This window comes from Mus musculus, chromosome 3 (assembly GCF_000001635.26).
Source record: "Mus musculus strain C57BL/6J chromosome 3, GRCm38.p6 C57BL/6J".
In the NCBI taxonomy this organism is placed as follows: Eukaryota; Metazoa; Chordata; class Mammalia; order Rodentia; family Muridae; genus Mus; species Mus musculus.
The window spans coordinates 152,107,846-152,129,398 of record NC_000069.6 but is presented as its reverse complement, the minus strand read 5'-3'; the positions used below and the strand labels follow the sequence as shown (position 1 = coordinate 152,129,398).

General features: G+C 46.4%; 1 protein-coding gene across 2 annotated transcripts in view; it reads left to right on the top strand.

Annotated features, from left to right (window-relative positions):
- Positions 1-21,553, top strand: part of Gipc2 (GIPC PDZ domain containing family, member 2) — a 72,062-nt gene that overhangs the window by 36,502 nt on the left and 14,007 nt on the right. For both annotated transcript variants that reach the window (XM_011240165.2, NM_016867.1), the window contains exons 3-4: positions 1,183-1,363; positions 21,352-21,458. In XM_011240165.2, coding sequence (XP_011238467.1) covers positions 1,183-1,363; positions 21,352-21,458 — 288 coding nt within the window. The remainder of the gene's footprint in view (positions 1-1,182; positions 1,364-21,351; positions 21,459-21,553) is intronic.

Sequence of the window (21,553 nt, the reverse complement as noted above, 5' to 3'; positions counted from 1 at the left end):
AGACAGATACAGACACACAAACACAGACACACAGGCACACAGACATACAGGCATACATACAGACAGACAGACAGACACAGAAACAGGCACACACAGATACACAGACACACAGACAGACAGACACAGGCACAGACAGACAGACAGACAGACACAGAAACACAGGCACACACAGACACACAGACAGACAGACACAGGCACAGACAGATACAGACACACAAGCACATACAGACACACAGGCACACAGACATACAGGCATACATACAGACAGACACAGGCACAGACAGACAGACCGACCAGAGACACAGGCACACAGGCACAGACAGACAGACACAGGCACAGATAGACAGACAGACACGGAGACACAGGCACACGGGCACAGACAGACAGACACAGGCACACAGGCACACAAGCACAGACAGAGACACATACAAATAAACAAATGTAGTAACCATGTAAAACACAAAAGAACACCCTCATCAAATAGCTTGTGGTCCATTCTCCGTGGGCCTGTGCCCCTCCCATTTAAAATGCATCAACGGAAATCAATAGGGTGAACCTTCCCTCACTGATGGATGCAAAGCTCTGTCTCACGGACTCCTGAAATGTTAGCCATGCTTGCCACGCAGTGGAGGTTGGTCTCCTTGGCTGTAATCACAGCGTTCCTTAAGCCTTTGCATTTGTAACAACAGGTTTAAGCACAAAGCTATTAGATGTGTCTTGTTCAAATTGTTTGACAAGGAAGACCCACGTATCATGGAGCAGAAGAGATATCTCAGTTGCTGCCCCTCCGGGGGACATGTTTGGTTTCCAGCACTGCAGCCCTCTCTAACTTCATCTGCAGGGGATCTGATGCCCTCTGTAGATTCTCACAGGGGTTTTAGAAGGATGTGATGTGGCAGGTGTGACAGGTACGCAGAGGGAAGAACAGTGTCTCACCCTTCTTAGGTGACTGGGTTGGAGGATGCTGGGGAAAGATGTCTAGAGGAAATGGTAGCTGTGAGCTAGCTGAATTCTGAATGGAAGGAAGATGAAGAATAGGTGGAGATAGGGCGTTTGTTCTTTCTCGCTTCACCTTCTGTCCCTAAGTGAGCATTAAACTACATTGTAAATATGTCAGCAGGAACACAAGAGGTAAAGCCACACAGTTCCACATGATATCACCATTGATTTTCTCTCTTTCAGAGAATTAAAGATGGCAGCACCATTGACTCAGTTAAAACGATCTGTGTGGGGGATCATATCGAATGTATAAACGGAGAAAATATTGTTGGGTGGCGTCACTTTGAAGTCGCTAAGAAGTTAAAGGAATTGAAAAAGGAGGAGCTCTTTACTTTGCAGTTAATAGAACCCAAGAAGGCTTTTGGTAAGTTGAGCCCGTGTGTGGTGTGTGTGTGTGTGTGTGTGTGTGTGTGTGTGTGTGTGTGTGTGTGTGAGAGAGAGAGAGACAGACAGAGAGAGAGAGAGAGAGAGAGAGAGAGAGATATGGATGGACAGACAGACAAAGAGAAACCATTTTCTTCCCCTTGTTTATCTAAGAGGCAGGATACTGCTCTGTGGGGCTGTGTGCTTTTAGCATACCATCTTGTCTACTGTACTGTACTAGGGAAGAACACAGAATATTACAGACAGCACTACTTAGAAGGAAAGTAACTCTGAAGGGAAAGGAAAGTTTTCCATTGAAGAACCTTTTTCTAAACCAAGTTCTGCAGAGTCAGATGTCCAGGGATGGAGCTGGAGGTGGGGTTGTGCCAACGGATGCTGTATTGTCTCACTGTGCTGAGCAGAGAGATTTCTGATGGGGCTCTTCAAACCACAATTGTTTCCCAGGGACCCAAGCAACAGAGGTTGGCTTCTTATGGACGTGGTACTTAGCACAGTCATCCGCTCTGTTTCACAGACTCAGAACACTTTCTTCTTGACATTTAGAGTTTGCCACGTCATGAAGTGACTCCCTCTTTCATGTCACATCTGGTTTTAGCCACAGCAGCTGTGTCTCAACTCTTGGTGAAACCTCCAGGGCCATCCCATGGTGTGAGAATGTGCCAGCTTCTCTTGCTTCAGCGCACTATTTTAATGTGTGAAGTCCTCATGCACAGCAGTGCTAAAACATCCTCAGCAGGATCATCTGGACCTGTCCTGACTCATCCCTGACCTCGCCCCCACACACCCTGTGTTCTTGCTGATGCCTTCATAACACAAATATTTCTTCTAACTTGTCTCTAACGTTGTTTCCTCGGGGCAATGGATGCAATTACATATTGCCCCTCCCCCTTCCAGCGAGCGACAGGTCACCTCCGAATCCATGGAATTAGGAAGTACTCTGTGTTACCAAATGACTCTTTGTCAATTGATATAAATGTAGTGGGAATTGTGTTGTGTATAGGAGACGATTCCACTGAAAGGTTGAGAGGAGGATGCTTGCGGCCTCGTTGCTTCTCAGGGACCATGGTAGAGCTCTAAGTGGTGCTGCCATACTCCTGCCTGTGCATCAGCACCTATGCCTTTCTCCTCTCAGGATGGCAAGGTCTCTCTGCAGCAGTCCCTTTCCACCCAGCTCTTCCAATGTTTGCTCTTTACACTGATGGGAGTCGGGGGCTTCGCATACATTGTCTTACACAATGAAGACTCTTTGTAAAGCAAAGCTAGTCTCCCTATAACTTAAGAAACAGAACTCCTTCTTATGTTTATCTCCAACACTGTTTTCGTTAGGGTTTTATTGTTGTGAAGAGACGTGATAGCCACCATAACTCTTATAGAGGGAAACATTTAATTGGGGCTGGCTTACAGTTTCAGAGATTCAGTCCATTATCATCATGGCGGGAAGCATGGCAGCATGCAGGAGGTGCTCCGTCTTGATCTGCAGGCAACAGAAGGAGATTGTCCCACTGGGCATGGCTTGAGCATATATGAGACCTCAGAGCCTGACCTGTGCAGTGACACACTTCCTTCAACAAAGCCACACCTACTCCAACAAGGCCACACCTAGTCCAACAAGGTCACACCTCCTAATAGTGCCATTTTCCATGGGCCTTTAGGGGCCAGTTACATTCAAATGACCACAAACACAGTCTGTCTTCCAGAGTTAATCTTTTTATATTTTTTTCTATTGTGTGCACTTTAGTTATTGTAGATGTTTTTGCTTTTGTGTTGCTTTCAAATTCACTATATATTGGAGGATGGTCTTGAACTCCTGATCTGGAATTACAGGCATCTGCCACTACGTTCAACTATTGTATACATTGAAACCCCTGGAGTCCCTGTATCTATATGGGACATTGTTAATTTGGGTGCCGGATTACTGATAGTTTCGAGTCGTACACGGGTTGTTGTGCTTAGTCATACTGTTCTATGGTTAAACCCTGTTTTTCTCCTTCAGAATCAGAAACATGTAATAAATATACTTATGTGCTCAGTCTCTCTAGAACTTCTCTAGAGCCTCATGGAGTCCATTGACACACTGAGGAGAAGCCCTGAGTAGGGTTTTTCTAACAGGAAGATATTGAGTTAGAGTCCACACTATGTTGGTGTGGGGTCGGGATATGTGCAAGTTGATTTTGGAGTGGTGGCTGGCTTTTACTCCGTGAACTGATGGCCTGCAGGTATTTTCCCCTCAGTGGGCTGATCCTTTACTGGGGCCGCTCAGAAGGAAGCCCCTTCACTCAGCCACCTTCTGACGCTGGGTTCTTGCTGCTCTGCTTTTTGTCTCTGGAATAAAGTAAAGTTTTTTGTTCTTTCTCTGGCTTTTCCCCAATGTGTAGTCTTTGTCAGGGAGGCAGGTCTCCTGGTTCTCTTGGTCCCAATCTTATCATCTGTGTGTTTCCTTCTTTTCTTCATGCATTTTCTAGAACCATCATTGACTTAGAATCAGGAGCAAATTTTGTTCCTTTCCTTTCCTTTCCTTTCCTTTCCTTTCCTTTCCTTTCCTTTCCTTTCCTTTCCTTTCCTTTCCTTTCCTTTCCTTTCCTCTCCTCTCCTCTCCTCTCCTCTCCTCTCCTCTCCTCTCCTCTCCTCTCCTCTCCTCTCCTCTCCTCTCCTCTTTCTCTCTCTCCCTCCCTCTCTCCCTCTCTCTCTTTCTCTCTCTCTTCTTTCTTTCTTCCTTCCTTCCTTCCTTCCTTCTTTCTTTCTTTCTTTCTTTCTTTCTTTCTTTCTTTCTTTCTTTCTTTCTTTCTCTCATGTCTTAGTCAAAGTATGGTTGCTATGAAGAGACACCATGATTATGACACTTCTTATAAAAGAAAGTGTTTAATTAGAGCTGGCTTATAGTTTCAGAGTTTTATTCTATTATCATCAGGGCAGGGAGCATGGCAGCACTCAGCACTAAGAGTTCTACATCTGGATCTGCAGGCAACAAAAACACCTGTCCTGGCCTGGGCTCACCTCCAAACCCACCTCCAGTGACACATTTCCTCCAACAAGGCCACACCACCCAATCCTTCTCAAGTAGAGCCACTGCCTTAACATTCAAACATATGAATCTATAGGGGCCATTCTTATTGAAACCACCATAAGGATGAAGGAAAAAAACATTCCATTGCCTGATCTTGGACCATATATGAATTCTTGAATTCTCTGTCTAGAATATACTAATATTCTAGCTTTTATCTGCTCTTGGTAGATGTCAAGAACATATTGGTACATTTCTTTCAACAGGTCCCTTCTGAGCCATTGGTGTGTGCTGGTTTTAGAGTGCTAGGTAATGATATTGGCCACTTATTGATAGCTCACTGTATACTATCTCTGGACTGTATGCTTGGCATATGCTAAGATCCACATGTACACGCTCCTATCTAGTGAGATGAGAAGAACATGAAAATAAATCAAGTGAACAGTTGGTGTTGAGGTGCTAAATACACTAGAGTGTAAAAGCAGGAATAAGGTGTTGAGGGAAGGCTCTGGGAGGGAGGGATGGAGGTGTTGGGGATTGAGTCTGGGACCTTGCACATATTGGCAAATGTTCCTCCTTTTGGTTATATCTCCAGCCCAGGAAAAATCCTGAAAGAAGGGTTTTGAGCTACACCTGAGAGGTGGCCAGGTGCTTGCTCTGTACACTTCCTGGAGAAAGTTGACCCAGGGAACAGGAGCAGAATGGGCTCAGTATGGGCCATTGTGTATTTGAGAGTGCTGCACACACCAGTGTGTCAGAAATGAAAACCAAGTGTCAGGAAAGTCCACATTATCAAAACCCTGATCTCTGAAGACAGGGAGTGGTCCATGGAGAACCCAGGATGGTGTATAAGAGGCCGTAGCATGGTGGGCCCTGGATTTCAGAATGATAACTGAGACTGTATCAATGAACATATAGGATTTGATGTTGAAGTCAGGAAATCAGAGAGATCATATTGCATTAGCTGTGGAGAAGACAGAATCCTGAACTAAGGCTGGTCCCACAGGTGTGGAGACGAGAAATGGCTTGGAGGAACAGCTAACGCTATGGAAGAACCATTTATAGATACCATTCCTGCCATGGGACAGACTTGACTGCTTATAAATCATAAGAGTGGGTTATTTATACCTTTAAGTAGGCAAATGCCACAAGACATGGTTTTGGGGACAATCCCAGGACATACTAAACACCCTACAATCAAGCTACCTCCCCAGCCCAAGACAGAACTTTTATTTAGAGAGTTGACTGTCGAATATTTATTGCATATTCCTAAATGTCATGAAGGTTGGATTGTAAACTCTGTTGACTGCAGAGATAAAGGAATAAGACTTGCAAATAATCAATAGATTTATGGGTTGGTTGAGGGATTCTTTGAGATGAGGTGAGATGGGGAAGATTTAGAAAGGAGACAGGGAAGAGAGATAAGAAGTATATTTTGGGATCTCATGTGTTTGAAATCTATAAAGACAGTCCAGTTGTGCAAGGCTGTGGGCATTGAGGACTGAAGCCTAGAAGAAGGGTTTTATGAATGACTGGACTCTAATACTCTGGGGAAAAAAATCTACTCATTCAGCGTGAAGACAGAGGACAGTAAACGGAGCTTCATGGGAAATGCCAGCATCCACGCAGCAGAAGGAAAAGGAGCTAGCATAGTGAGGACGGCCAAAGGGAGGCTGTAGGTGACTGTAGGCCACTCTTCCTAAGAGCAGATCCCCTGGGCTTTGGAGCTCAGGGAGGAGTAAAGGCCACTATAAAACATATCCTTGGGAATCTTCTGTGCTGGTCAGCAGTCCCGTCACTAGTAGGACCAGCCACCTACTCAGAGCAGGGCTGAAAACACACTCTATCTTAGGGTTTCCATTGTGTGCAGAATCACCATGACCATGGCAACCCTTATAAAGGGAAGCATTTAATTGGGGCTGATTTATTGGTTCAGAGTTTAGTCCATTGGTGGGAAGCATGGCAGTGTGCAAGCTGACATGGTGCCAGGAGGAGCTGAGAGTTCTCTGTCTGGATCCAGAGCAACAGGACGAGAGTGGCACTGTGTTTAGCTTGGGCTCTTGAAATCTCAAAGCCCAACCTCCTAGAGACACACTTCCTCCAACAATGCCACACCCACCCTGACTGGGCACTCCTAATGACTCCCGCTACCACTCCCTGATGACTAAGCATTCAAATCTATGAGCTGATGACTAAGCAGTCACATCTATGAACCTCTGGGGGCCGTTCCCACCCAAACCACCAGAATGATCTTGAACCTTCTGAGCCTTCTGCCTCTACCTCCCAAGAGCTAGAGTCACAACTGTGTACTAATATGCTGTTTCTGCAGTGCTAGGGATTCGAACCAGAGTCTCATGTGTGCTCCATAGCACTCTACTAACAGCTCCATTCCCAGCCCCAGGGAAAACTTTATTTGTTACAAACACGGGTCTGTTTCAGTTATGTATGTTTGTTTGTGTGTATTAATAGTGCATATTATACATTAGCGTGTATCCGTTTCTCACGGAGAGTCACAGCAAAACCATAGTACTGAAAGCTGCTCGGAGGAGGACTTCTTTCTGTTGGAAGGGTGAGGTGACGCCTTCCCCATACCTGACGTGATTTCCCCTGGTTAGTTGCTATCTGATCCGCTTTTCTTTCCTGAGCTGGAGTCTTCTATGCCCTTGTCATGGCAGCCTGCCAGCCCTTATCACGTGCTGGCTGCAACGTCTCCAAAGATATTTTTTAGGGCCTGGCTCATTTCCTTTCTCCTTGTGCCAGTGTAAAGGGACATAGCTTTCACAATGAGCTCAACCCCTGCTCACTGAAAACCCAGACTGTCCTCAGCTGTGTAACCCTGTTGAAACCCTGTTGAAATGACTCTTGAAACCAGACCAGTCTGACCAGTTTCTTTTCCCAGGAGACCTTTGAACTGTAGTGGGCATAACTACTGGGGCTAAGGGTCTTTGTGTTTTGCTTAAATGAGTCTTATCCTGGAGATATGTGACTATTACCCTTTGAGATCGGAGGCTCCCAGAAGGAGATCTGTGTTTTCCAAGTCAGAAGGGGAGTTGGGAGGAAATGGTTTCCTCTTAAGACATCTGGGGGTTAGATTTTGGGGGGTATTTAGGCTTTGTAGCAGGTCTGCTTTTAGAGGCTTCCTTTCTGCGACATGTACCCATCAGAATGGGATGTTAAGTATGTGGAACAGTGTGGTTACACACTGTTGGAGTGACACAGCGGGAGATGACGCAGCAGCCCTGCATTAGCTCACTCAGCTTTCCAAACGCTGCCCTGAAAACCTGAGGAGAAAAATGCTCCTTCCATCACACAACTTCCTAAACTTCAAACATTAAAAAAAAAAAAAAAACAACCCCTGCATTCCCTTCCTCTTCTCCCTTCTTAGGGTCTCACTATGTAGCCCTGGCTGGCCTGCTGCTCACTACGTAGACCAGGCTGGCCCCAGTTTTGCAGAGCCAATTCCCTGGCTTCTGCTTTCTAAGTGCTCGTATTACAGAGACGCTACACAGATCTTCAGAAGATGATGTCGACTATTCATGCTACATTTAGTGTAAAAAATTCAACTACAAATACTTTGGCTTGTTTGTTGTGTTCTCTGGACTCTATAAACTACCCTGGACAAATATGAAATAACTGACAGGAGATGAGATGAATACTTAGGTCTGTCACTCTGCCAGGTGCTGAGTGTGTGAGAACGAGTGAGTGAATTTCTTAACCTTTCTGTGCCTTGGCTTCCCTACACCAAAAGTAAAGATGCCGATTAGACTTGACCACATTAGTCTGTTGTGAAGACTACACTGGAAAAGTGGTACGGTAGTCCTTAATACATCAAATCTTCAATAATAGTTAGCTGTTATCACAGGTTAAGCGTCCCTTATCTCAAAATCTAAAATCAGAAATGTTTCCTAACTGCCAGTTCTTGAGCACCAGGCCTGACTAGGAATGGAAAATCCCATACCTGTCCCAATGGGTTGGGCCACAGTAAGAACACAGGTGCATCAAAAATAATGTTCATGGTGGCCTTCAGGTTGTGAGTTAGAGGTATATGAAATGCCAATAAAGTTTGAGTGTCCCAGGATACCCTATCATACACATGTAGCTGGCCCCAGATCTGAAAACCTGATAGCTGAAACACTTCTGACCCCAAGATTTCAGACAAGGACCCTTCAGCCTGTGCAGTCACTGCAAGGGTGTAGCTTTTCTGCAAGGAGTAATTTTAGCAACAGAGGAACTTACAGGACACAGGGACAGCAGAGCGGGTGAGAACAGACGCTTGTTAAAAACTGCTGCTGCCTCACCTCAGGTCCTAGCAATATATCATGATGGCAGCAACCATTCACTTTTGTAAGGGATCTCTCTGTCTCTGTCTCTGTCTCTGTCTCTGTCTCTGTCTCTGTCTCTGTCTCTGTCTCTCTCTGTGTGTAATACATGTGTGAGGGGAACGTTCATATGAGTGTGGTTTACTTATGGAGACCAGAGGAGGACAGTGAGTATCTCTTATACACTCTGCCTTGTTTCTTAGCCCAGGGTCTCTCACTGAACCCAAAGCTCACAGTTTCAGCTAGGCTCGCTCGTCATGGAGCTCCTGTCCTCTGCCTGTCTCTGTCCCCCAACCCTGTGTAGCCATGCTTGGCTTCCTTATGTAGGTGCTGGGGATTTGAACTAAGCTCTTCATACTTAAATAGAAGTGCTGTTATCCCCTGAGCCATCTCTCCCATCTACTTTTATAAGCAAAAAAAAAACCATCCAATCCCCACAGTCATTCTAAACTTAAAGCTGTTTTCCCAGGGTCTCTGCGAGAAGGTCACAGTGACCAGAGCCTGCTTCCTGACTACTGCCATGCTGAGTCACTGTGTACTGTCCCCAGGCGTTTACATTTGGATAAAGAGGCAAATACACTAAGAAGCTACTAATCTTACTAACAGTAGTAACGCTTACTGGATGTGTGATTGAAATACGATGAAGGGAAGACAAAAACTCTGAGCCAAGACACTGGTGTTTGCATCTTTTCCTTGATTCTTTTTTTCTTTTTTAAAAAGTGGTTATTCTATTTTCAGTTCAAATGTTGTTCCCCTTCCCAGTCCCCCCCCCACAAGCCCCCTATGTCCTCCCCCTGCCTCTATGAGGTGCTCCCCAACTCGCCTACCCACTCCTGCCTCAATGCTCTAGCGTTCCCCTCTCCTGGGTCATCAAGCCTCCACAGGACCAAGGGGTTCCCCTCAAAGTGATGCCAGATAGGGCAGTTCTCTGCTACATATCCAGCTGGAGCCATGGGTACCCCCTGTGTACTCTTTGGTTGGTTTACTCCTTGGGAGCTTTGGGGGGTCTGGTTGGTTGATATTGTTGCTCTTTCTATGGGGCTGAAAACCCCTTCAGCTCCTTACAGTTCTTGCCCTAACTTCCCTCTTGGGGTCCTCACGCTCAGCCCGATGTTTGGCGGTGTACATCCGCAGCTCTGGCAGAGCTTCTCAGGGGCAGCTATACCAGGCTTCTGTCAGCAAGCTCTTCTTGGCAATAGTGTTTGGGTTTAGTGTCCGCAGATGGGATGGATCCTTAGGTGGGGCAGTCCCTGGATGGCCTTTCCTTCAGTCTCTGCTCCACTCTTTGTCCTGCACTTCCTTTTGCCAGGAGGAATTCTGGATTAATATTTTTGAGGTGGGTGAGTGGCCCCATTTCTCAACCGGGGGCCATGCCTATCCACTGATATGGTCTCTACAGGTTCTCTCTCTGCTTTGTTGGATATTTTGGCTAATGTCCTCCCTGTTGGGTCCTGGGGACCTCTTGGGTCCCAGGCCTCTGGGACTTTCTAGTGGCTACCCTCAGTTCCCCCTTCCCCACTGCTTCACACCTACTTTCAAATTCCCAACCCTCTATACTTCTCCCCATTCTTCCCATATCTGAACTGGCCAGCTTTTTTCCTTCCCCGTCTTCTCCTGTGTGTTCTTTTGTACTGGGTTATCTCACTCAGGATTATATTTTCTAGTTTCATCCATTTGCCTGAGAATTTCATGAAGTCATTGTTTTTAATAGCTGAGCAATATTCATTGTGTAAATGTACCACATTTTCTGTATTCATTTTTCCTCTCAGGGACATCTGGGTTGTTTCCAGCTTCTAGCTTCTTATTAGCTCAGTGATCACTGGGTTACATAGCCCAGATTCCCCTCTTTCTAATCTATAACATCTGAATTTAGCACGACTGATGCATGTGAAGTATGTGGAACCGTACTTGAGTCACAGAGTCGGGAGCCGATGCTGTCATGACCCAGTTAATCCTCACACGATTCCAAGACGGCTTTCCCAGTGAGGAAACTGAGTCTTGGGGTGGATTCATTACTCACCGAGTCACAGAGGGTGGAGAGGAAGTGTAGGGAGAGAGAAGCCTGGCCAGGTCCGAGGTGTTAACAGTGTGTGGTGTTCCTGCTTTACAATGTCCCGCAGGCTCAGAGGCTGCCGCGCTGTGATGTAGACTGCACAGTTCATTCAGGAGCTGGGCATAATAATAAATAAATGTAATAATATGTAAGTATATTATAATATAATGTTTATATAATAATATATACGTATAATTTATAAATGTATGAATTAATATATAATAACACATAAATACTAAATAAATAAAAATATAATAAATGTGATTGTGTGATTGCGTGGGAGTAAGTGGGAAGGCTGGGTGGAAACTTTCCCAAGAGGATGCCATGAGACAGATGGCTATGCCTGGCTTGTGTCAAGGTTAAGGACCAGAGAAAAGTACTGGGCCTCCTGACCAGATGATAACAGGTGTCAGAACTGTGAGAGCGAGTGGTGGTTTTCCAAGAGACTTTCTTCACTCTGGCTTGGCTTGAAAGTGGACACAATGACTAGACAGGGTGGGACCATGATCACTGAGAACAACCTTAGGCCTTTGGATCCTGGGATGCAAACAAAGTCCACCCAGACAAAACTAAGACAGATGAGTTTTCTCGCGAAACCCACAGCTGGGGATTGGTGCACAAGTGTACTTGTTTGGTATTAGTAGGGGATCAAGAATCCTCTTTGACAATTATTTCTTTTCTTTTAAATTTTAATTAATTAATTAATTTATATGCGTACACTGTAGCTCTCTTCAGACACACCAGAAGAGGGCATCAGATCCCATTACAGATGGTTGTGAGCCACCATGTCGTTGCTGGGACTTGAACTCAGGACCTCTGGAAGAAATCAGTGCTCTTAACTGCTGAGCCATCCAGCCCCTTATTTCTGTTTCTTTTTACACCTTTAAAACAGATTTATGTGTATAGTATTTTGTCTGCATTTGTGTTTCTGCCTGGTGCCTGAGGAGGCCAAAAAAGAGTTTTGTATCTCCAAGAACTAGAATTACAGCTGAAGAGCGGCCAGACCCAAGTCCTTGAGAGAGCAGCCAGGGATTTTAACCACTGAGCCATCTCTCCAGGCCCTGCTTTGGCATTTCTTATGCATGGGATTGTGGGCTGATGTTTGGAACACGCCGTGGAAATCTAATGGGCATTGTGAGAGGGGACGCGGGAGCAGGTGGGACTGGGTGAGAAAGAAGCTCCGTGAAAATCACACCTGAACTTGTCCTGGGAGCGTGGCAGGAACGTATTTGAAGGCAGGAGGGTTTGGGAGGTCCGTGGCAGTGAAGAGCACCAGCTGCAGGAACTGCAGCAGGATAGTCAGCAAAAGCTACTTAGAGTCAGGGAAGCTTGGAAGCCAGGCGGGGGGAACACGGGCTTTCTTTGGAGGCTGAGAGTGAGCCGTTCCATGCTGGTTTTAAAAGTGACACACGGTGAAGTCACAACATTAAGTCAGAAAGACTAGTGCTGCTGTATCTGACTAGAGAAGATGCTCGCTCGGGATGGTGTTTCTCTGGCCGAGTAACAGAGAGGAAATGCTACGTGCTGAGGGCCGTGAGCAGCAGTGGGCATTCTTGAGCAGCAGTGGGCATTCTAAGGAAGGAAAGAGGAACAATTCATCAGAAAAGGATTTCTCATTCTCCTAAGTTGTCACCTCTGAGGTGTCCTGCCTCAGTCTGCTAACCCAGTCCTGGGAGGTTCCAGCCTCCGTACACTCCACTCCAGCCTAGGATGTTTCCGGCCTCTGAGACTCGCTGCTGGATAAGGTCACCCCTTCCTAGTTCTTTCTGAACTCTGGCTGGCTGGTTCAACTCAGCTGTTGTGGCTCAAACTCCTCTCCCAGTTGACTTATTCAATCTGGTTTTCCTCTTGACCCCTGAGTTGCTCTGCATGGCCTCAACTCTAGCAATCTTTTCTACTCTGGCTCCTTCTCATTCCCGTTTTCGTTCTGTCTTCACCTGTGTCTAGCTTGTTCTCTTTTCGACCTGTCTCTTTAAAACTCCACCCCCCCACCCCCGCGCACCCCCCCCCCTTGCTCCACTCTCCCTCTCAACTCTCCTGTCCTGCTCTCTGAGAACTCTGCCATATCCTGTGCCGCACTCTCCTCTCTCTCCTGTACTGACTGTCTCTTCTCTTTCCTCTCTCTTCTTGAGAGAGTTAGGCACAGCCTACCCTGTCAAGTCTTTCTCTGATTTGTCACTTTGCTATTCAATTAGACATCATTTCCAAACACAGGTGCTTCCTTCTACAAACTAACTTTCCTTCAATGTTTGGGATTAAGGGTGTGTGTCTGCATTCCAGCCCGAGGGATTAAAGGTATGTGCTAAGGGCCAAGTCACACCCTAACTAGAAACCGCTTCAAATATCTCCTTAACACTCTTAGGGGTAGGCGCAGGTAGGAGCTGGCTTGCTGGATACCTAGGCCTATGGGAGGGAAGCCCATAACTCACCCTTACTCTTGAGGTTTCTGTCCTGGAAGGCTGAATGAAAGAATGGTGTTAACATTAGAAATGGGGGCTGGAGAGATGGCTCAACCGTTAAGGGCACTGACTGTTCGTCCAGAGGTCCTGAGTTCAATTCCCAGCAACCACATGGTGGCTCACAACCATCTGTAATGGGATCTGATGCCCTCTTCTAGTGTGTCTGAAGACATCTACAGTGGACTCATACATTAAATAAATAAATAAATAAAGCTTAAAAAAATAAATGGGCATTTGGGGTGTGGAAGGGGCTTTGGGGAAAATTCGGGGTTTTAGATCGATAATGCATTTTATCTGTCATTGACGAACATTGTTTTGGTCAAGGTTTTAAAGTGCTTACAAGGACAAAATGGGGTTGTCATTAATGTTTAATGCAGTATAACTCATTCTGTCACAATGATTCTGTGGAAGAAGATGAATGAAGGGCCAGGTTGTCTTTAATGGGGCGTAGTAAATGTTTGAGATGAATTCTAAGCAAAACTGGTCTAAATATTTTCAATGGAAGACTCAGCTGGTTACCAACATAGGGACTCTTTCTAAGCAAGCTGTAAACCCTTATTGAAAACAAAAATTTGCCAGGTATGGTGTTGCAAGCACTTGAACCACAGTACTCAGGCGGTAGAGGCAGGCAGATCTCTGACTTTGATATTAGACTGGTCTTTGTAGTGAGTACAATCCCCATCGAGAGAGAGAGAGAGAGAGAGAGAGAGATAGAAGTGCGGTTGGGGTGTAGAGTGTTTGCCTAGAATGTCCGGAGTCTTAGGTTCGGTCCCCAGTACCACATAAACCAGGACTTTAAGAATCTTCAGCCTGTAATCTCATCGTGTGCGAGCTGAATGTAGGAGGATCAGGAATTCAAGATCACCTTTGACTACAAATTAAGTTCAAGGCCAGTCTGGGCTACATGAGACCATGTCTCTAAATAAATAAATAAATAAATAAATAAATAAATAAAACAAACCAATAACCAAAAAGTTGTCAACTAGTTAAAAAAAGAAAAAGCTACAAGCACCGTATGTGCATAACACTCATGAATGCATCAGACATAATTGCTAACTCCCAGTTTAGAGCCTTGGCCCAAGGGAACGCCCTTCATGCCCAGCCCTTTGATCTGCTGCCAAGTATCCTGAGCAGCTCAGGGCTCACAGCAGTCGGAGGGAAGTTTTAGATGAATCATCCCAGGCAGGCCAGAGAGAGAAAGCGCAGAGTCACCCGGCTGGGCGGGACTGTGCAACTGCCCTCTCCTTGCTTCTGAAGTCTTTGACTTTGCAGAACTCATGGGCTGGACCGGTTTCTCCTCTGCTCTGTTCAGTCCTCTCTGCCGTTGGCTGTGGTCATCTCGCGTCTTTACCCCTGGTGGCTGGGTGTCTGCTCAGACACCACTTTTAAAGGAAGATTCTGACCCCCCCCTTCTCTCTCTCTCTCTCTCTCTCTCTCTCTCTCTCACACACACACACACACACACACACACATACTCAATGCACGTTTGTGTATGTGCATAATTAAAAATAATCGCAAGATTGTAGAGTTAACACAGCAGTTCTATAAAATGACACCCGTTGGTTTCAATGCTGTGTAAAACCACTCTCTTCCTGTGGGATAAACCGGTGGTAGGGTCTGCTCCTAGTGAACCTGGCTTGTATTTGTCAGTCCCTGAGATCTGTCTGTTCTGGGAACCCAGGGACGGCAAGCATCCCTGGATTTGCAGCTTGGAGTCTGTTGCAACGTTCTGCCAAGCTCTGTCGTCCCACTCAAGATGGAGGCAGGTTAGGGGAGGGCTGTGTTTCCCTTTCTGGGATGGAGGGGGCAGAGGCCAGAGTTCTGGGATTACATCCATCACCCTGGCTCTCCACAGCACTGTTCTTCCCCTGCAAGGCCTCCTGCTAATGGGACAGCCTCTAGAGGATCTCCTGTGTGGAGCATCTGTGAAGGCTTTGCTGCATCTCTCTGTTTTGGGGACTCTGAGTGGAACCCTATTAGGCTTATCTACTGCTACTCCCAATTGAAGGGAGCCATTATATGGCTTTATTTGAGAGGGGTGAAAATATATGCGAATGAAGACAAAGAGACAGAGACAGAGGGAGAGAGGCCTGTGCTTCTGATGTTTGGAGTGAACTTTTTGAACTTATGAAGAAGGACCTTCGCATGTTTCCCATTTTCAGAAAGAGTGTGAATGGCTTTGTTCTGGAGGGAGTGAAGAGCCTCCCTCCCCCCCTCCCCACCTCCTTCCCTCCCTCCATTTCTGCCTCCCTCCCTCCTTCCCACTCCCAGTCACCCTTCACCCTCTCTCAACCATTGGGCAGCCACAGCAGTCTGCTAGTAGGTGTAGGCTGCCCGGCCCAGAGTCCTCCATGCATTCGCTCTGTGGGAGCCTGCTCAGCCCTGTAGACAACATTCTGCTTACAGATAAGGATTTTACTCCTCAAGCTGTAGCTGCAAGCTCCGAGGATGCTGGCTTAGTTGAGAGTCTACAGTCCATGCTTTTAATCACTGCCTGTGGGCCATGGTGCACATTGACCAAAGGGCGATTGCTGTACAGGGTAAACCATTAGCCACGGCCATTAGAACATGACTGTAAGCTATGACGTTGTGTGAAAACCAAGTGTACCATGGGGGCCGTCAGATCTCAGTGGAAAGTCCCCATAGATGTCCCAAAAGGTCAGGGCAGTTGGGCTTGGTGGCTCATGTCTGTAATCACAGTACTCAAGAGGCCAAGGCAGGAAGATCATTGGAGTTTGAAGCAGGCCTGTGCTATATAATGAATTCCAGCAGCTCACCCTGAGCTGGTAAGTAAGAAGAAAAGAGAAAGAAAAGGAAAAAGAAAAAAATATGGTTAAAGGGCCAGATCATATTTTTGAGGAGTTAGAAAAAATGAAATGAGCCCATACATTCAGCTGAAATTTAATGAGAAACATATTTTAAAAATTACATCAGTTTTGAACCGTAAGAGATTAATTTCTTTTTTTCTATGTTACTAAAATACTGATTTTTTTTTCTCTTTCACTTTCTTTATAAATGGCTTCCAGCCATCTAGGATGTAACCCTTCTCTATGGTCTCTTGTGTGCTCGTAAGATTTTGTTTTGCCTTTCCTCCTGACTTCTGAAACTTAAACAGAAGTTCTAGGTGGATCCCAGGGTCTCAGGTGTGCCAGGCACAGGCTCTGAGCTATGCCTCACTCCCTGGACTCTCTTGACCGCTCAGGTAGCGTTCAGTCCCTTTGTGCCTACTGTTTGCTGAGATCCTGTTCTTTGCCCCTGCCCTCAAGTGTGGCATCATACTCCAGGCTAAGTCCTTCGTGGCATGAAGAACCGGGAGAGTGCCACTTCCTCTTGCTACTGAGGAGCCAAGCCACGTTGCTAATGCTTGTCCTGAGACACAACAGGCTTTCGAATCAGTTTTGTCTACACTGATTTCCCTGGGATTCACATCCTGGCTTTGGAGTGGGACTGGAGACGAACGCTTTTCTTCCTACCAGACAGCTAAGATTGAGTTTGTAGGCTTGCTAAAAATGCCAGCTGATCGTCACTAAAGCAATTCACGTCTGTATGAATGCTGCACTTTAATTTGAGACATAAAAATGTACATTATAGCTGGGCGTGGTGGCGCACGCCTTTAATCCCAGCACTTAGGAGGCAGAGGCAGGCGGATTTCTGAGTTCGAGGCCAGCCTGGTCTACAAAGTGAGTTCCAGGACAGCCAGGGCTATACAGAGAAACCCTGTCTTGAAAAACCAAAAATAAATAAATAAATAAATAAATAAATAAATAAAGTACATTATTTTACAATTCTCGACCTAAAAGGGCTTTTATTCATCATCAGTATCATCATTATTTGTTTTCACTCATCATTAGTCATTATTAGTGTGTATGTTGTATGCAAGGCACATTTATGGAGGGCAGAGGATGTGTTTATTTTGATCCTGTGGATGGGACTCAGGTTACTAGGCTCATGTGGCAAGCATCTTTGTCCTTTAGCTCCTAAAAGGCCTTTTCTTTTCTTTTCACACAAACCAGAATGTGTGAAATCTTCCCTCCCCAGCTTGCTTCATTCCTTCCTTCAGGTCTCATGTAGCCAGGGTTGGCCTTGAACTCAGATCTTCCTGCCTCTGGCTCCTGAGTGTAACTGCCACCACACCTAACTGGACTTCTTTCTTATATAATCACAACGTTAAGGAACACATGTGAGTTCTTTCATTAAAAAGAAGAGCCTGGTTTGTGAAATGACCATGACTGTAATACTTTTTCCAATCTCCTAGGGCCACCCACTTGCCTTCGTTTTTTTTTTTTTCTTCAACTCTTACAAAGTTGCTCCAAAGCACTTAACCTAATTTTTTGGGTAATTATAGCTCCCCGTGTCATCAGCTCGTGTTCTTTAAAATTAAATCACATAATTAGAGTGACAGACATCACAGCTATGAGAAGGTTTGGGAGAAACACAGCTGTCTCTCGGTGACACTCGGTTCACTGCAGAGGCAGCCAGCAGTGATGGGGTGTTCTATGTTCTCAGTGATGGTGGCAGGCAGCTATCCAATGAGAGAGGAGAATCCTTATGTGTGAGTGTAGTGGCCTTACAGGTTGAGGCTGGCTACAGATCTACAGTCTGAACCATGTCCCCTCCTAACTCATCCCCAGAGAAGCCTGTGTCTACCCATTTCTGTGCACTGATGGATTTAGGGCCTGGGTCTGCCTGTCCAGACATGCAGAGGTAGGCTATACTCCAAGTTCGGCCAGACTATCAACGTTCAGAATCTTTAAACATTCCCCAAACATTAACCCTGTCTTCTCCTACACCAGCCTCGCGATGAGAGCCGGATCATCCTGCCTGTTTTCATGTAGGAACAAGTTGACCTGCCCCCGAAACCTCCTCAAATCTTGGAAAAAGCCAGGCTGGGTGACGCCAGTCTGGAGGCTGTCAGAAAGCAGAGCTTAACTTCTGCTTTAGTGCCATCAAGTGGTGGGCTTGGAAGTGACACTCTCTGAGAAGAAGCTGGCTGTCATAAAAACAAATGCTACCAATAAGGAGATTTTGGGGCAGTGACTCTTCGTGACACTCAGTGATGGGCGCAGGCCCTAAGCAGCTAGGGTACCAAGAGTGAGCCCAAGTGTCCGCACGGACTGTGATAGAGACGGTCAGCGTGAGCTCTCCGCTCTGGTTGGGGAGGTGCCGATCTGCGGCGGCGGTCTGTGGGGCGTATATGGGCAAACTGCGTCACAGACGACTGTGAGCCTCCATGTGGTTGCTGGGAATTGAACTCAGGACCTCTGGAAGAGCGGTCAGTGCTCTTAACCGCTGAGCCATCTCTCCAGCCCGTAATTTCCCTTCTAGACTCTGCTGTTGTGGAGAGGAGTGTTGCGGAGACTTGTCCTAGCTTCGTTTCTGTTGCTGTGATAAAATATCCTGGCAGAAAGTGGAGAATGCATTTATTTTAGCTCACAGTTCATGGCTACAGTCTATCATAGCAGGGCAGTGATGGAGACAGGAAATTAGTTCATTTCTCATCTACACTCAATGTGGAAATGCTTATCACCCAGCTCAGGTTCTCGCACTTACATAACCCTGGACTCGAGCTCAGGGACTGGTGCTGCACGCTTTCTGGCTGGGTCTTCTCAGGTCAGTTAACATGTCTACGGGGCCAATCTGCTCTACACAGTCTCTCACTGAGATGGTATCAAATTGACAAGCCACCTCTCACAGATATCCTCTGTAGAGGTGGGCTGATTTCACAGAGGGCTGGACATGCCTTTTAGAAGCTACACACTCCAGCACTAGGGTCCTTCGCTTTGTAAACATGAGGTGCCTACTATTTGTTCAATGACTGCGGAACTGGTTCATTTTCTAGGAGTAGATTGTGTTCACGAGCCTTTAAGCAACAGTGGTTGAAGCATATGCTAATATACACTCGATTAGACACATGTATGTAATACTAGAATAAAACACATGTGTGTTGATTGAGCAGTTCACTGTCTGCTCTGTAGGAAATTTTGTTTTAGAAACAAAGAATGCTGGGTAGATGGCAGGGGGACACTGCGGTGGCGCTGGTGTGTGTGCTGTGTGCTGTTTGTGGCAGAATGAAGTGGAGAGATGTGGGCATGTGTGTGCTGTGTGTTTCCCAGCTCTGTTGGGACGTGGCAAACTTGAGTGTGGCATGTGCACTCATGTGTGTGTTTTGTTCACTTACTGGTACCATACAACTAAGCCTGACTTCCCTGCTTTACGAATGTGACCCTGGGCTGGGAACACTCCCACTGCTGGCCAGTGCCGATGACAGACTGACCTATTCTTTCTCACCGGACACTGTTTTTGAAACTGTGCTCTGAGCAGCTGAGAGTCCTCTCTTCCCCAGGGACATGTAGTAACTGGCAAGGCCGGGGCTGTGAGCTGAGTTTGTAGGTGCAGCCTCACTGTTCTGGAAAGATGCTCAGTCACTGACCAACCTCTGGGCATCATCTCAACACCATTTATGGCATCCTTCCTTCTCGGGTAGGCTGTCTATTCATCCTATGGTAACTTTCAGAGGAGAACTTGGACTTTGGAGATTCTGACCCTAAATTTGGGTTAAAATGAATGTGTGAGATTCTTGATCACACTGACCTAGATACCCAGAAAGAAAACAGAACTTGGCAGAAGATGCACACCGGTCTAGGGCTCTTATCAAGAGCACACCTGCGTGCACCTCTGACGTCTGCACAGACCTCTCTGCTGCTCGAATTCAGCAGTACGTTCTGCAGGTCCTCACTGACTGACTGCAGGCTCAGCTGCTTTCTGGGTGGTCGAGCCCCTGCTACTCTGCCCTAAGCTGCAGCTGCAGAGGGAAAGCAGCCAAAGGGACTTGAACACGTTTGCAGAGGTTATGGGTTGGTAGCCTGTACTTATTTAGATCCTGATTTCTTTTTATTTTTGTCAGTGTGCTATTTTTAAAGGATTGGGCTTAATGGCTTAAATTGAAAAAAGAATCAGGAAATTCACACAAACCTCTGAGTATCCAGTTTCTTTGCCAACAGTGAGTCTGGCTAAGCAGGGCCTTTGTTCCCACAGGGCATGTGTTATTGGAGAGGTCTAGATGGGGCACACCCCTTCCAATTACTCGACCTCCCCTCTCCCTGGGTTGTGTTCCTGCTTAGGATTAATGCCTTGGAAAACCACACTTACTGCATTGCAAAAGAAAAACCAAAGTAAAGTGTAGGCAAAGTGAGCCCAGGACAGCAGTGGCTTCTCTTGGACGCTCCCTGGAGACTGTGGGAGTTCCTTCTTTGGAAGTGCCCCAGCTTATTTTAATTCTGGGCCTCACTCTGTAGGATCTCCTTTGAAGCCGTTCTTCCAGCTGCTGGTCCCTGAGGGGCTGCTGTGTTGTTCAGTAAGGAGTGAAGAGTTTGGGAATCATGTGATAAGAGTTTAGCAATCTCCCTGCCTCAGCCTTTCAAGTGCTGACATTAGTCATGGGCCACCATGCCTGGTTTTGAATTACAGCTGCACTGGCTTTAATTTCCTTATTTGTAAGATGGGGTTGATAACAGCAGGCTTCACAGGACAGTCTATGTGGTAGGTGGAATTCTGTCTGCAAAGCATCAAGTTACAGTGCTTCCCTTCATCAGCCTTCTCTCTTCCCCAGCCTCCTTCATCAGCCTTCTCTCTTCCCCAGCCTCCTTCATCAGCCTTCTCTCTTCCCCAGCTTCCTTCATCAGCCTTCTCTCTTCCCCAGCCTCCTTCATCAGCCTTCTCTCTTCCCCAGCCTCCTTCATCAGCCTTCTCTCTTCCCCAGCTTCCTTCATCAGCCTTCTCTCTTCCCCAGCTTCCTTCAGACAGAGAGGAAGTCCCATGGGACTTCCTGGCTGCTTTCTGGGCCACTCACACTTCTTTGCTCTGAAAATAAAACCAACTCCTTTTGTTCCGTTTGTAAAGCTTCCAGACCCTCTCACCTGGATGCTTTCTTCTGGTACATCCAACAGCCCTCAGACATATGGGAATAATGGAAGCCAGGTGGGCTGCGTGTGTTTTTGGTAACTCTGTAAGGAGGCACACCCTTTATCAAATCTGCCATAATTGTGTATTGTTTCCTAGAGGAAATTACCAGTTTCTCACAGCCCCTGTTGGGAGACTTTCTGAGCTCACGCCTTTTCTACTCATGTGTTTTTACAGAAATAGGACCAAGGTCGAAAGCCGGAAAGACATCAACAGAAAAAATTGGTACTTCAAGAGGGACCCTCCGTCTGAGATCGAAAGGCCCCGCTACAGTAGAAGAGCTGGTATGTTATCCCATTCTGTCCGGAAATGTACAGGTCTGCGCATTTATGAGAGCTGGTGATAAAGCTAACATAGTCATAGCGTGTAAAATGCACTC